At 46.1% G+C, this 16,524-nt stretch overlaps 1 protein-coding gene across 5 annotated transcripts in view; it reads right to left on the bottom strand.

Annotated features, from left to right (window-relative positions):
- Ripor2 (RHO family interacting cell polarization regulator 2) overlaps window positions 1-16,524 on the bottom strand; it is a 113,248-nt gene that overhangs the window by 45,742 nt on the left and 50,982 nt on the right. For 4 of the 5 annotated variants that reach the window (XM_021215315.1, XM_021215314.2, XM_029547552.1 and 1 more), the window contains exons 2-8: window positions 12,473-12,599; window positions 10,921-11,076; window positions 9,929-10,007; window positions 8,326-8,349; window positions 7,196-7,249; window positions 5,104-5,253; window positions 2,265-2,328 (exon numbers count right to left, since the gene is read on the bottom strand). In XM_021215315.1, coding sequence (XP_021070974.1) covers window positions 2,265-2,328; window positions 5,104-5,253; window positions 7,196-7,249; window positions 8,326-8,349; window positions 9,929-10,007; window positions 10,921-11,076; window positions 12,473-12,599 — 654 coding nt within the window. Of the gene's footprint in view, window positions 1-2,264; window positions 2,329-5,103; window positions 5,254-7,195; window positions 7,250-8,325; window positions 8,350-9,928; window positions 10,008-10,920; window positions 11,077-12,472; window positions 12,600-15,988; window positions 16,227-16,524 lie in introns of all 5 variants that reach the window. The other variant, XM_021215317.1, reaches the window with a different exon arrangement.

Raw genomic sequence — 16,524 nt, 5'->3', positions numbered from 1 at the left:
GGGAGGAGAGGAGAGGAGAGGAGAGGAGAGGAGAGGAGAGGAGAGGAGAGGAAAGGAAAGGAAGAGATTCTGAGAATTAATGAGGCATAACCCTTTGGATGTGTCCATGAGGTTGTTTCTAAAATCAATTACTTCAGAAGTTAAGACACACTCTGAATGCAGGCTTGGGTATTAAACTGAATAAAACAAACAAATAAACAAGGGTAGTGGTAAGGGAGCACCAGCATTGTCCTTTCTCTGCTCCTGGTCCTGAGAAATTTGAGGAGTCTTACCTGCGTACCCCCAAAGTTATGAGCTCTTTTATACCCTCCCTGCCATGACCAAGTGTCCTCCACTCAAGCCATAAACTACAGCAAAACCCTTTCTCCCCAAAGTTCCTCTTTGAATCAGGCATTTGTCACAGAGATGGGAAAAGTAGCTTAATGTAGGAGCCAGGACCCCAGGCTTCAGCTTTAAGTCTGACGTCAGCTTACTGTGTGACCTCAGAGATGTTATCTAATGCTTTTTGGCTACTGGTGTCCATACATGAAATAGAAGAAATTATCCCTCTCATCAAAAATGGAAGCATCGGATACCAGTGAACACAGAAACAGGCCCTGAGCAGCCCTTGTATTAACAGGTGTGGTGACCTCAGTCTCCATGTGCTGGCCTACATGCCCTGGGACATGGGCAATCCTTGTGTTAACACTGGCAAAGTAACTTCGCTCTGTATGCTAGGCTGCAACGAACCAGGCTGCTGACAGAATCATCCTGAAAGCTCAGAGAGACCTCTAGAACCTCCATCCCTGGCTGTGCAGATTCTGAACTGCTGAGGGAACACGGGTCCAGTGTGGTTTTTGAACCACGAACTCAGGTAGCGATGACCTAAGTGGAAGCAAATGGACCCGGAGAGTTAGAAAGATGCAGATGTCCAATACAGGCAAGGCATTATGTATGTGCTTCACACACTTGCCTGCTGCCTGAGGAGTCAGAGAGGGTGTCAGATCCCCGGGAACTGGAGTGAGCAATGGTTGTAAGCTGCCGTGTAGGCACTGGGAATGGAACCCACATCCTCTTCAAGAACTATTGGTGTCCTTAACTACTATACTATATCATCTCTCCAGCTCCACCCAGAACCACTTTCGGGGGGGGGGTTCCCCTTTTCACTCTTATCACAGAGAGTGGGTAAGGTAATAGTACCCATTAGCAACCCTAGGATCAAACTGTTAAGCAAACCAACCCAGAGAGAGGACTGCAGGGACCCAGCTGCTCAGCTACAGTCAAATGAGCCAAACATGGGAGACAAAAGGACTGGCTGTGATGCCTCTGTCCCATGGCCCTGAGGGACACCGTGGACACTGCAGTGTAAGGCTCACCACGTCTAGCTAGAGTCCTCCTTTCTCCATTTGGGCTGCAGGTGCTGTAGTCTAAAGCAACAATGCTCTCGATTAGAACAGACCCACAGCAACATGGGAGGGGAGGGACAAATGAAATGATTGACGTGGCAGCAAGCCACAGTGAGATGGGTATGGTGAGACAGGTATGGTGAGGCGGTCCTATAATCTCAGTGCTTGGCCCATCACAGGAGGAGGATTGATTGCCATGAGTTTGAAACCAGCCTGAATTACACAGAAGAAATATTTTGTCTTCAAACTAAAGAGAAGATATTCAAAGTAGATAAATAAACAGATGGCTAAATGACAATGTAAAGAGGCTGCCAGGTAAATCTAGAAGGCTTTATGGGGGTTTGTGTTAGATTAAAGGGAGCCCAGCTGACAGCTGATTATAACACATGGACCTTGTGCGGGTCCTAATTGAAGCAGCACAACTCTAGGAAGCATGCGTGAGACAGCTGGGAATATCTGCCAATGAACTAGGTTAATAACAAAGACTTGGTAATTTTGTTAGATGCGATAATGGGACAACGGGCCGTGGCACTGCGGTTACATTACGTAAGATGGCCCTATTCTTTCAGAACTGTACTGAAGTTTACAGGCGCTGCTGACATACTTGGCTTTTCCTCCTCTGGAGTTTTCTAGTTCATCAAAGAGAAAAGAAAAAGTGGCAAAGCCTCAGTGACGGAGTCTGAGGTTTGCTGTTTTGCTCGTCCAATAAACACCATTTTCAAATGTGACAGCAAGGTTCAAGAAGAGACCCATCAAGAAATCAGCATGAGTGGACGGCCCAAGAGCAGGTGACCCCATGTCTTTGCAATGGCATGCCTTCTCATGAAGTTCTGTGGATGACATGGCACCTTTATCCCTCTTTGAACAAGGACAGATTACCTTTCATCTTGATGGAGAATTCTCCCAGCAGACTCTCCAACTCCGCTTCGATGGCGCACATGTTCTGCAAAGGGCATAGGAAATGATGTTAGATCCGCATTCCTCCGCACGGTGGAACAAGGCATTTCGGCAGTGATAGCATTGAACGAGAGGCATGCTCCTGTTTTCTGTGAGTACACAGTACCTGCTGCAGGACAGGCAGAACAACGTAACGCTTCCGGTGCATGGGATAGCAGGGGCTTAGATGGACAAATTAAATGATATCAAAGTAGTCAGACAACTCTAGAATGCGGATGTTCTAAGAACAGACTCAGGACTGTACAAAAAGGTGGCACTATTGTGATGCAGAATCAGCCATGCATACTAAATGCATGCTAGGAAGAGATCCACGCTCCAGGTTGAACAAGCTGGGTCAGCCACTCTCTAGTGTGTGCCTGTTTCATAATATCATGTTATATACTATGCATTTATATGTATCTTTTACTTGTTAAATTAAAAAAAAATTAAGAAAACAGTAATTAGGCTTTGTGGTTTGAGCTTGTAATCTCAGTGGAAGGAAGGCAGAGAGGTCGCCCTCTGGGGCTTGTGCCTGCAAGCTTAGCCTACTTAGAGAGTTCCAGACCAGTGAGAGACCCTGTTCTCAAAACAAACAAACAAACCCCAACAAAATGGATGGTAGCACCAGAGAGGATGAGAGCTGAGGTCTTCCTCAGGTTTCTATACCTGCCTCTCTATATCACACACAGACATGTGTATATACACACACAAAATTTTGGGGAGGGGGACGAGGAGCGTGGGAGTTTGAGTCTACCCAAGTAAGGCAGACTTTCAATGTGATGCTATGAAGCCCCAGAATGAACTCCTAGGTTGAGTAAGGGTCCCCTCCTCGCTGTGGTGTTAAAGGAACGAGACACTCAAGGTTACAGTACCGGACCACACCCAATTCTACCGCCCTGGTATCAGAGGACCGAATGAGAGCAGTTAGAGGTGGACTTCATGTGTCCTAGCCAGTGTGTCTGCAGTGAGAACTCCCTGCAGCTCAGCTGGGGAGAGCCTTGCAAGCCTCTCTACTGTAGTAAGCAGCGCTGGGCATCTCTGCTGCTGCAAACCTCTTCCTCACGGCCAGCTTCGCTGAGGCTCAAGCCTGGGCAAGTTGCCATTCCGACAAAAGTGAGGCCACCTAGTGAACTCCCACAGTCTCAAAGCCTGTACAGGGAGCGCTAGGAAGTCCACAGGCTCTGCTTCTTATTTGATTCTTTGTTCGCTCAGCACTGTCACTCTCGTGGGACATGGGAAAAATGGTGTTCTTCTTCCTGTAGGAAGTCCTCAGTCCTTCAGAGAGCTGGGCAAAGCGGGGGAGCATTTGCTCAGGTCTCTGAGTAGCTTGAGAGCGTTGAAAGGGGAATCTCAGCACTGTAAGTAGTTTGTTTCCTCAGAGCCTGGGCCCTCTCTGCAAGGGACCAGTTTGGAGATGTACCAGATGGGTCATTAGGCACGTTGGGAATGCTCCTACTGTCTTAAGAACTCAGGGGCCACTAGATTAATGACTGAAGTCATCCGTGGATGCAGCCAGGGATGAACACTGTTCCAGATGAGAAAATACTTGGAGAACTGCTCCTGGGGTTGCAGGGTGGATAAAATCACTTAGGGGTTTCAGTGCTTCAAAACTGTAATGATTACTAGGGCTATGCTGGAGCCTGTAATTGGGGCATGCTCAAAAAAGCAGGCCATAGGGCTGGAGAGATGACTCAGTGGTTTAAAGCACAGGCTGTTCTTCCTGAGGGCCCAAGGTCAGTTCCCAGCACCTAACCTGAGACTTGTAACTACAGTTACGCTATCGTCACAGCTCTCACTTATTTTGAGACACGTTCTTGCTATGTAGTCCTAGCTGGCCTGGTAGTCATTACTGTTCAGCCCAGGATGACCTCAAACTTGCAGTGATTCCTCCTGCTTCAGCATCTGAGTGTTGGGGGTTATACTAAGCCCAGCTTATTTTATGAACTTAAAAAAATATGCGTTGGAATGTAGGCAAAGAAGGGCCTAATGTTAAATCACGAAGAGAGAAAGACTTATTTGGTTCGAGCAGCCCCGTGGTGTGAATATAATGGGATCCCAAGACAGATGCTCGGCTCTGCGAATTGTCCACTAGACCCTGCTCGAGCCATGACTTCACTGATGACATCTGATCTCTGAATGAAGTCTCCAGGGACGGTGAGAAGGGCAGCTTTAATAATTCAGCTTCTTCATGAGAGGCATGCATTAGTGTTAGGTGACCCCTAGGGGGTAAAACCCCCCCTGTCTGATGAATCTTGGACCCCAGAGACTGTCGGAAACCAGGAAGGTAACATTTCTGCTCATGGCTCTATATCTTGGATAAATCAGTCTCTCTCTCTCTCTCTCTCTCTCTCTCTCTCTCTCTCTCTCTCTCTCTCTCTCTCACACACACACACACACACACACACACGTACACACATATAGGCACAGAACTGTAGGCAGAATGGAGTCTAATATCAAAACTGTATGTGGACAAGCCAGTCATCTTATCACGGAGTCTACTTTTCCTTCAGGGCGCACTACAGTATTTAGAAGTGAATTTAAATGATGAAATGTTGGGCTTCCTGGCTTAGTTTCAACAGTTCCATCATTGCCTTGCTTGTGGCTTTTTTTTTTTTTTTTTTTTTTCCATATATGAGGGGCAGGCCTCGTGTCTGCCAGGTAAATAAATGCTGGGCCACTGACCTACTTTCTCATCTCTCCTTTTACTTTGTTGTTGTTGCTCACATTTTGAGCCATGGTCTCAAGCATGGCCTGTGTCGTGGAACGAGGCTGCAGGATTTACCTCTGTGTACTCCTTGTAGCTGCGGTTGATCTCAGACAGACTCTCCCGGGCAGCCTTGCTGGCAGGAGACGTCGAGAAGGCTTGCTTCATTTTGTTGGCACCATCTTGGAGACGCCGTTGGATACAATAGGCTTCATAGAGCTCATCTACCTGCCAGAACCCAAACAGGAGACAGATAAATAACCGTCATGCTTGAGAGAAGTCCCATAGGCGGTTGTCATGCCCTTAAAGATACACTGTATTTCTGTTCAGGAGAAGTGGAGAACTGTCAAGGGCGATTCCTTAGATCGTCACTGACTCTTTTTTAACATGTTACCTGTGTGTGTGTGTGTGTGTGTGTGTGTGTGTGTGTGTGTGTGTGTTTCAAAGCAGATTGTTCTTGAATCCTGTTTCCAAATTATACAAGTTGAAAAGGCTCATTCATGTCTTTGAGGCTACCACGGGGATTGTTTAAATTGGCTTAGGCAGCTGGCCTAGCACATGCCTATAATCCCAGCACTTGAGAGGCTGAGATAGGAGGGTTGTGGGTTCCAGGCCATTGAGATCCTGCCTTAAAAAGAGAGATAAAGGGAGGGACTGGGGGCCGGGTAGAGAGGGGTTATGGGGAGACACAGAGAAGTGGGGACATACTTTGGGAAATGTGTAGGTCTGTGCTGGACTGTGGGGTTAGACAATGAGGACAGGAGTCCCCTACATGTGGATTAAGCGTTGGAAAGGTTCTAATTTTACATCAAAGAGAAAATGTGTAGTATGCAAAACTATTATCACTTTAAGAGGCATTATCCACAGGTGATACATACAACTTTGGAGTTGGTATTTTACCTATGCATTTGTGCATGTGTCTACGAGTGTGTGAGTGTATGTGTGAGTATGGGTGAATGTGTGTGTGAGTATGGGTGACTGTGTGTGTGAGTATATGTGTGAATGTCTGTGAGACTGTGTGTGCATGCGAGTGTGTGTGGGTGTGTGAGTGCCTGCATGAATATGAGTGTAAGTGTGTGTGTGAGTGAGTGTGGTGCATCTGTGTGTGTGAGAGAGACTGTGTGTGACTGTGTGTGCAAGAGCCAGATGGTGCTAGCTGTCTTCATCTATTACTCTCAACCTATTCCTTTGAAGCAGGAGGCGTTGCTCCCTAAACCTGTAGCTCAGATTTTCTGTTAAGCAGAAGGCCAGCAGGCCTCACCCACCCTTTTGTCTTTGCCCCAATCAGAGCTGGGTTACCCAGCTTGTGGCACGGGTGGTGGGATACAAACTCAGGTCCTTGTGATCGGTAATTGTGTAGCAAGTACTCTTAACCATAGAACCACCCTCCCAAGCCTCGACTCAGCCTGTCCTTGTCCTTTTAAAGATTGTTTTCTTTTTAATCATGTGTCTAATGTGTATATCTATGTGCCGGTATGTGTACTTGAGTGCAGGTGCCCTTGGAAGCTAGAAGAAGGCATCATATCCCCTGGTGCTGGAGTTACAGGCAGTTGTGAAGCAAGAGATGTGAAGAATAGTATGTGCTTTTAACCACTGAGTCATCTCTCCAGCCCCAGGATTAAGCATTTAAAAAAAATTAAAAAATGAGGTTATTGACTGAAAACAATTTTGAGAATTCATGGATCAAGAGTAGAGAAAATTCAGGTAAGTTGTTCACACTTACGAGAGTGAAGTCCAACAGTGTCAGTTAATCAGACTTCATGTTCTTGTTTCTCCCCATCTCTCTTCCCCCTTCCCCTCTTCTTCTTCTAGATTTTATTTATCTATATTTTATGTGTCTAGGTGTTTTGCTTGCATGTATGCCTGTGTACTACATACATGCCTGGTATTTATGGAAGCCAGAACAAGGTGTCAGATCCCCTGGAACTGGAGCTACAATAGTTTGTGAGACCCCTGTCAGGACTGGGAACTGAACCTGGGTCCACAGCATGAGCAGCCAATGCTCTTAACTACAGTGCCATTTCTCCAGCCCCAAGGCTTTCATTTCTACGTTCAGTGGAGGCATCTCGTTAAAGCCATCCGGTACCCATGTTACACTCCGGGTGGGCACGCACTGGGCAGTCACTGAGAGCAGAAATACACAAGCAGAGACAAGAACAGCACTGGTTACCTTACTAATGTGAAACTCCAGACGTCGCATGTATCTCTCAATCGTTTTAATTTGCTGGAATTAAAAGGAGAAGCTTGAGGAAAGGGCAGCCATTCACAGTGCAATTGATTAGGCTCCTGAGAGAAACTGCAGTAGCCTGTCCTCCACACAAGTCCCACGAAGTACTTCCTCCCTCCCCTTTCCTTCTACCTTGGCCACTATTTTAGAGGTGTCCTAATGTTAATTTGAAAAATATTCTTCAAAACACTGAGTAGCCTGAGAGATGAGCTTGAACTAATTAATTATGGTCATCCCACGGTAAACACCAAGGTGGCCAGTCCATTTGATGTCTGGTGGAGCAGTCTTGTTTGGACGGTATCTAAATGTCTTCATATTTTGCATGTCCTAAAATGAGCTTCTGCACACTGCATTATACAATTGAATCTAGAGCTGGGGTATGCTTTATAATTGTTATCTGTGCATTGTGACAGCTGTCCGTTTGGCCTCACAGATACAGCTGGTTATTCCTGTGAGTTTTAAATATTGTAACATGCATTTGATTTAATTGGCCTTTAAAATATCTTTGAGGGGAATGCCATGATTAGATTAGGCATTGAGATAAATAAAGCTATGTATATAGAACGGCATGGAGAGTGATGCTGTGTACAACTAAAAAGGAAGACTCAAAAATCTCCCTTCTAAAAGGCCTGGAGGAATTCTATCAATAAGAGTATATACTTTTCATGAAAAGGAAGAACTAGATAAAACTGGAATCATTCCTTTCTACTTTTATAGTTTTGAAACTTTATGTTATACATATATATAGAATCATTTTACTGGCACTTAAACAACTGTGGTATTTTCTAGTCAGAGATGCCTCAGATCTGATGAAAAGGGCAGAGGCCACATGGTGAGGATCTCCAAATACATGGTCTGGACTCAGAAACCAGAGCAAACCCACATCCTAGAGGCCTTGTTTCCCCCTCAGCTCTTTGGTTCTGTGGGTCCTGACACTCATGGAAACCCCCTCCAATCACCCTTTATCAGAAATCTTACTGTCCCCCCAAGGAGCCTCTACAGATGTTTTGACATCTGTTCCAGGTGCAGAGCTTCATTTTTCAGTAGCACCCCAACAAAGGACGCTAGCCTACCTTGTCTAGGTCATACAGCACACCCTGAAATGAAAAGAAGATTCCTTGGTTACGACACATCCTCCTTAGAGATAATGCTCACTTTAATAAACAGCTCAGCTCCCATCTATACATTGCCCGAAGGAATCACCCGCCCCACCAAATTCTACTGGATTTTTAGCATTCACTTTTAATGAGTAAAACTCTGGGTTATCTGGGGGTGCTCTCAGGAGCCAGCATTGCGTGGCCTCTGTGATTCTGCAGTTGCACCCTGTTCTTGTTGGCCTCTTGGTAGCTTGAAGGGTTCATAAACAAAACCCAAAAAAAGCATTTTAGTCTGCAGGCCAGTGAAGTGAAAGGCAAACACATGCTAACCACAGCTGCCAGCTCTACCTATGCAGCTCTCCTGGGCTCTCCTGCTGCCTTGAAATGTTAAGGTGCAATAAGGAACACCGTGAAATGAACAAAAATCAGTGCTCACAAACTCATCGGAAGAGAAGACATTAGCCATACGGCATGGATTCTAAGGGGGCTCAACGGTGCTTTCACACTGGCCTCTTAGTGACCTTCCTCCCCACCCCCCCTTCCCTGCCTGCTGCCACTGACCGTGGCGGTTAGCTTTCAGTCAGGTTGGCACAAGTCAGGCTCATCTGCGAAGAGGGACCGTCAATTAAGAAAATACCATCAGATTGGCAGGTAGGCAAATCTGTGGGGGCATATTCTTGACTAATGATTAATATGGGCGGGTCCTGTCCACTGTGGGTGGTGCCATTCCTGAGCACATGGTCCCGAGGATGTAAGAAAGGAGACTGCGCAAGCCACGAGGAGCAAGCCAGTAAGCAGTGCTCCTCCTTGGCCTCTGCTAGTGCTCCTGCCTCCAGGTTCCTGCCCCGACTTCCCCTCTATGATGGAGTATACAGCCTGTGAGCTGAAATAAACCGGTTTTTGTCTGTAAATTGCATTTGGCTGTGGTGTTTGCCACAGCAACAATGGAAAGCAAACGAGGACACTGGCCTACATTTACAAACGGAAGACAAACCACATGCTTTCCTTTCTGAATGTACTGAGGAGATGCTAGGAAAAAAACGGCAACAGACCATTTTGTTATATTATTTAGAGTTTTCTTTTAAAGATGTAATTATGTATCTTAGTATAGGAGTATTCATCTTCATGTATGGCTGTACGCCAGAAGAGGGCCTCAGATCATGAGCTGCCAAATGGGTGCTAGGAATTGAACTCAGGACCTTTGGAAGTATTAAGAATAGAGCATTTAAAAGAAAAACATTTTTTCCTTTTATTATTATTATTATTATTATTATTATTATTATTATTATTATTATTATTATGTGTATGTGTGTTTATTTGTTTTTTGAGGCAAGGCTTCCCTATATGAGGCTGGCTATCTTCCTGCCTCAGTCTCTCTCTTTCTGGGGTTCCAGGTGTGAGCCACCAGGCTCAGCAACTCTTCCTTCTAAAATACACACCAGGAGGCAACAGCTTTGCTCCTTGTATCAGTTTTCTTTAACGTTCCCTCCCTCCTGCCCCCTCTCCCCTCCAGTAAGTGAGGGGAGGAACTCCCCACCCCCTACCCTGTGCTAGCATCCTCATGATCAGAGGCACCTACCAGGCGAGAGTTTCTCTTCATATCTTTTAATTGAGCAGTCAATTTGTCCAGCTCCGTCTGGTGAAACTCCAGGTACTCACTGCAAAGGTAAGACATCATAGTGAGTGCTCACTTCAGGAGTGATCTGGGCAGTCACTGACTACTGGGGGTTAAGAATAGATCACGGTCAGGGGGTGGCTCACACTTGTAAGCTCAGCCCTTGGGAGACTGAAGCAGGGCTATTAAGCGTTCTAGGCCAGCCTGGGCTTCATGGTAACCCTCGGGCTAGCCTGGGTTCTAGAGTGAGACCCTGCCTCTCTCTTGAAAAAAGAACCAAAGCTTTGACTTGTAGTTAGGGACCATTTTGAGAGTCTAGTAGCTGCATCTGAGCCTGTCTAGTTTGAAGAAAGCAAACAGACGTGGCCAGAGTGCCCCTTTGAGGCTAAAAATCCAGAAGAGGAAAATCAACGGGTGTTGTGGGGAGGGAAGAGTTAGACAGGACCTGAATCACACAGTTTTGTCAAGTTAAACCTGGCAGTTACTGTAGGTGCCTTACCAAAGGCTAGGCAAGTTTTCTTCAGGACAAACTGTCCTTATAACACATTCAGGAAGGTTTCAGAACCCTGTACAAACTGTTTGCTTGTCTGTTTGAGGCAGATTGTATACTATGTCACCCAGGTTGACTTTGAACTTCTGATGATCCTCCTGCGTCGGCCTCCTGAGCTCTAGGTAGAATTACAAGTGTGACCCACACCACGCCTGGCTCACACATTTTTTCCCCCCTGCAATCCCAGTGTCGGACAGATGGAGACGGGATCAGAACCGCAAGATCTACATAGGGAGTTCAAGGCCAGCCTGAGCTCCATGAGATCCTGCCTCAAAAACAAACTGAAGAATAAAGCAGCAATGGCTCACATGGCTCTTTCAAAACAGACTTCCTATGACTGGTTTTTAGGAAGAAAAAAAGGTCATTTTGGAGAAGAAGATCTTTCCTAAAGGCACACAGTTCTTACTCAAGCCCGTTCTTCAAGGCCCGGTAGACCTCTTCCACTCTCTTCGGCTGAGGCTCTTTGGGAGTGTTGTTAGTTTTGTGTCCTAGGTTATGCATTTTCTTCAGCTTGGCCTGAGGCTTCTTGAGAGCCGAGGCATTTTCAATGAAGGAGTTACACCTAAAGACAGAGATGAGAAAGGAAACCGTGAGCCTCAGGCATCAAAGGACCCACTGGAGAGATGCCTTTAAACCATCTTGCCTTCATCCGAGTGCCTGGAGGAATGAGACGTGGTTGCTGTGAACAGCACAGAACTGTGAACAGAGCCGCATTTTGTTTCTTGACATTTGTTTGCTGAAAGCTGTGCAAAGCAAAAGCTCTACCCTGCAGGCATAGCCTAGCTTGCAGTGAATGCCTTTTGAGGATGCTCTTGTGGTCTAGCTCACAGAGAGCCATGGTTCCGGGTGGAAACAAGGAACAGGTAGGAGTTATATCCAATCGAAAAGTCATTGTGTAATATCAGATACAAACTTACGTCTTGCTAGGGTAGGAGTGATACCTTTTGGGTAAAGGGTCCAAAGACCCGCAAATAGCTAACTTTCTAGGGCATTAAAGTAAAACACGGAGCTTAGAGTTAGAGCTATTCTTGAAGTCTTAGTTATCTTATTTTAGTTATTTTTGTGTGTCAGGGTCTGCTAGTGCATGTGTGTACTCATGTGTCTGGAAGATGACTTTTGGGTATTGTCCTTTGTCACTCTTCACGTTATTTTCTTGAGACAGAGTCTCTCTCTGAGCCTGGAGTTCACCATGGAGAGGGAGAACTTCATCCATGAGGGTGACTTTTCTTGCATGTTACCATTCACTCTCTGACCTTCTTTGGTTTTATGAGAGGAGGAGATTCCAGAGAAACTAGAGCCTAATTTCCCACCCCCCACTAATTTCCCACCCCCCACCCAAATGATATCAGCTCTCCAGAGGCATAGTCTTCACCCACTGCATAATTTCATTCTAATCCAGTCTCCGAAACAGGAGGGTAAAGGAAGGTGCTTTAAAGGGACTGGGAAGGAGTCTGCAACTGTGATGCCTATTAGCATAACCAAGCACCTGCTGGCCTCCAGGCTCCCTCAGACCAGAATCCTGGCTGGATTCACAGGGCTCCCAAGCCTAAACTTATGCACTGCTGGGCTTCCCTTCCCCTAACTTCTGATTCCTATATAACCTATATAAATAATCTTGCTGCTTCAAGCATGTGCTCTCTTGGTCTTTTTTTGCACTCCCCCCTTAGCCCCCTCTCTTATTCCCCCAACTCCCCACCCTATTTCATGGCTCAGTTCACTCTGCTGGCCATGTTCAGTGTATTACTTTCTCTCCTGGCTCTGGACTCTATCTATATGGCTAGTTCATCCTAAATGCTCAGATATCTTTACACAAGGAATTGTAAATGATAGGAGTGATCACACTTAACATGGGATGTGTTATCCTTTCCATGAAGACATTAGCTGCCACACACATGTGCATCAGCAAGACACACACAGCCCCTTTCTGCTGCATCCCAGGAGGAGCCCCCAGCACTTACCTGGACCGCCTTTCCTGCAGCCCGCTGAAACCTGCGAAGGACTGGCTCCGGATGATGCCATTGGGCCCGCCAGGAGAGAAGGACTGGGATCCCACCAGCATGATTTCTGGGAGTCTGGTTGGGAGTCCTGTAGACAGAGGGAAAATGGGGGTGACGGTCAGGTTTGTCAACATTCAGGGGTGTGACAAGGTGAAATGTCTCACAAGATCCTGGGCATGAAATGCTTCTGAGACGTCCCTAAAAGGATGCTCATCCATTTAGACCACAATAAATACAAACACAAAAGGTTTCCTTTGGAGTCGGGGGCATTATGTGTATATGAAGCACATATGTTTGCATGCGTGTGGCGTGTTTGTATAGGCATGTAGACAGTCAAGGTTGACAGTGGGAATCTTCCTAGATTGTGTTCATTTTCCTCTTTGTCTTTCAGATAAATGTAGAAATTGACTATATGGCTAGTGTACTTAGCCAGCTTGCTCCAAGGATCCCATTTTCAACTTCCCAGTGCTGGGATTATAGGCCACCTGCTCTGCCAGGCCAGCTGCCATGCCTGCCCAGCATTTACGTGGGTTCTGGTGACTGGCACTTTATCCGCAAGCCTGCATAGCAAGTTTTTTTTTTTTTTTTGTGGTTTTTCGAGACAGGGTTTCTCTGTATAGCCCTGGCTGTCCTGGAACTCACTTCGTAGACCAGGATGACCTCGAACTCAGAAATCCACCTGCCTCTGCCTCCCGAGTGCGGGGATTAAAGGCGTGCACCACCATGCCCGACCAAGTGTTTTATCCACTGAGCTGTTCTGCATCTCCCAAGCCCAATGTATATTTTTTAAAGAGTTCTTTTCCTTCCTTCCCTCCCTCCCTCCCTCCCTTTTTCCCTCCTTCCTTCCTTCCTTCTTCTCCCCCTCTCCCTCTTTCCTTTTCTTTTCTCCCCTCCCTTCCTCTTCTCCCCTTCCCCTTCTTTCTTAGGCTCAACCAAGGTTTACTAAAGAAGAAAACATGTGTGATGGTTCAGTCCATTCAATTACAACACTGCACAAATGAGCCACCATCAAAGTTTCAGATAGTCCAACCTGAAATTCAAAACATACTCAGGCCTGCAGATGGGATTTTTTATGTGTAAGGCTGAAAACAGGAAGTTTCTTTAAAGGTGAACTTATTTAAACTTTTTCCCCCTTTTCTCCTTATTTTGATAGGTAAGGTTGTGTCACTCACTGCATTGTCTGGGAAAATAAAAAAGAACAGAAGGAGAGCCCACAAAAGAAATGATAATCTGGGTTAGATGAGAACACAAGAGAGGTAGAAGGCCCACGGAAGGCTCCTTTTTGATGTCTTCTTCAGTTCTCTGTTTGGCTTTGTGAAGATTCCCCGTGACAGACCAAGGTGCCGTGTCAAGTGCAACTTCAGTTGGACAGAAGCCCAAGGTTAGTCCCCCAAGGGACTGCCCTAGAACTGTGAGGTAACCCTACCCTCTGTCAACCAGACAGCCCCAAAGCATGCACCATTGTCTCAGCGGGTGACATCATCCCAGGCAGGGGCTGAGCTCACAGGAATAGAAGAGTGTCCACATTGAAACCTCAAAAGGCACACATACACACACACACACACACACACACCCCAATTAGAGTGTTTGGGAATTGTCACCCACTGTTCTTTAAGAACCCTAGGAGAAAGAGAGAATAGCTAAGCCCTCAGAGGGCAGACTCCCCTCCACACTGTCACAGGAGCTTAAGTCTCTCCACCCTTGGGAGAAATGTGCCCTATTCCTGGGGACAAGGTGCTCACTCCCATGGAGGTCAATCTGGGGACAGGCGGCAGTAGGCTGGCTTTTCCATGGGATGGGACAAAAACCTCATAGCTGCTAAAGACAGAAGGGATTGTCTCGAATTTTAAATGTAATGGGATAGAACTATGTAAAGTTTGGGTTTAAAAGAAACAAGCAAAACACACAAATTCATCATACTTGAATCCTAGCACATGGAACAAAGGTGCCAGGTCCATCCGGGTGTGAGCCCAGCTTTCTCTGTGCAGCAAGTTGATGGCCCCTTAGGTGTCTGTTTACATTTCAGTGAGGACATGGTCCTTGGGCTCACGGTGCCAGCTCTGTGCAGCATGATGTCACCTGCAAGCTTGCAAGAGTCGTCAGGAAGGTACCATGGCCTGTGTTCTGTCTTCACTCCATCGGGTTGTTTGTTTTCCTTTGGTGCTAGGCATTGAACTCAGGGCCCCATGTGTGAGTCAGGGGCTCTACCCAGTCCTGTACGCAATCATTTGACAGCCAAACACTCATCTGATTAAGTTTCAACTTGACATATCTTTGAAATTTTATGTTATTTTATGTGTATGGTTCTTTTAATCTTCGGGCATGCCTGTGTACCACAAGCTAGAAGTGCTGGCTGCAGTCAGAAGAGAGAGCCAGATCCCCTGGAACTGGAGTTACAAATGGTTGTAAGCTGCCTTATGAATGCTGGGAATTGAACCCAGGCCCTCTGGAAGAGCAGCCAGTACTCTTAACAGCTGAGCTTTCTCTGTAGCCCCAAGTTGACAATCTTATTGTGTCTCATCTGTAAGTTGTCCAACAGGTCTAATGAAGCAGTCATTTGATTAAAAAACAAACAAACAAACAAACACTAAAGCTACTTAAAAGTGTCCCAGAGTTTCTAGAAATTATAGTTATGTATGTATGTATGTATGTATGTATGTATGTATGTATGTATGTATGTTCAGGGTTTTTTGGTGTGAGTGTTTTGAGAGGGAGTCTCACTATGTAGCCCAGACTGGCCTAGAACTCACTAAGCCACCCAGGGTGACTTTGAACTCATAGCAATTCTCCAGCCTTAGCAATTGGAATTGTAGGCGGGGGGTCTCACTTGCTGCACAGAGAAATTTGGGCTCACACCTGGCTGAGCCTGGCACCTTTGCTCATCTGCTAGGATTTAAGTATGATGAAATTGTGTGTTTTACTTTTTTTTTCTTTTAAACCCCAAAGCTTTTTTTCTCTCTTATTCTTCGCATCAGTAGATTAAGCTGCAGTCGCCTGGCTCTAAGCCTCAGGCATTCTAGGATAATTAATACAGGCGATGACTTGTTTATACGATTGTTCCAAAGGCCCCTCGGGCGACTCTGATGTCTAGCTGAGTTGTGAAGACACTGCCTCAGGAGCTTCAGTTGCACAGCCAGTTGCACTATGATAGGCTCGCAACAAAAAGAACAAGAGAGCAGGGGAAATCCATCCTGTTGGGTAAAATGTCAAACTTACATCAGTGTCACAATGAAACAAAACCAAAATGTGTTCCTGAATTTTATTCTTCACTTTATTTTTTATTTTATATTCATTTACTTATTTTGAGGTTGGATAGCGCTATATAACTCAGGCTGGCCTGTGACTCTCTCTGTGACCCCAGACTTGGCCTCAGTCTCCTGAATGCTGAGATCACTTAACACTATGCCTGGCTTGTTATTCAGTCTTAAGCCCCTGTCTGCATAATCCTGGTGTCACATTAGGTGAATGAAACGCTACCTTACAAAAGTTGTGTCCCAAGACTGTGTAATCTGCTCATATTCTCCTCTCTTGTCATGGGGACGAAAGCATCTAAGAGCAGGTGCTTGTGAAGGATTCTAGGATATAAATGCATTGGAAGATGAAATGTTACTCAGAAACTTTTCCCTAAGTTCCCATGGGGGTTGTGTGACTGTTAGGTGTGTGGCTGGCGAGGGGTTAACTCTGACTCATCTTTTCTATCCCAGCAATGATCATCCTCCACCAGGAAAGACTTTGTGAGCTGGTGTGGGCTCAAATCTCTAGCTTCCTATCAGTTCCCCTGACTGCCCTCACATGCGCACAGCCATGCGTGCACACATGCGCGCGCGCGCGCGCGCACACACACACACACACACACACACACACACGCACACGCACACGCACACGTGCTCACCCACATGTGCACACACATTCACATAGAAACACATCAAATTCTTTTTTTTCCCAATTTTTATTAGGTATTTACTTCATTTACATTTCAAATGCTATCCCGAAAGTCCCCTATACCCCCCCCC

The sequence above is a fragment of the Mus pahari genome, chromosome 16 (assembly GCF_900095145.1).
Source record: "Mus pahari chromosome 16, PAHARI_EIJ_v1.1, whole genome shotgun sequence".
In the NCBI taxonomy this organism is placed as follows: domain Eukaryota; kingdom Metazoa; phylum Chordata; class Mammalia; order Rodentia; family Muridae; genus Mus; species Mus pahari.
Note: the sequence above shows the minus strand (reverse complement) of the source record. Positions and strands in the feature narration are given on the sequence as shown.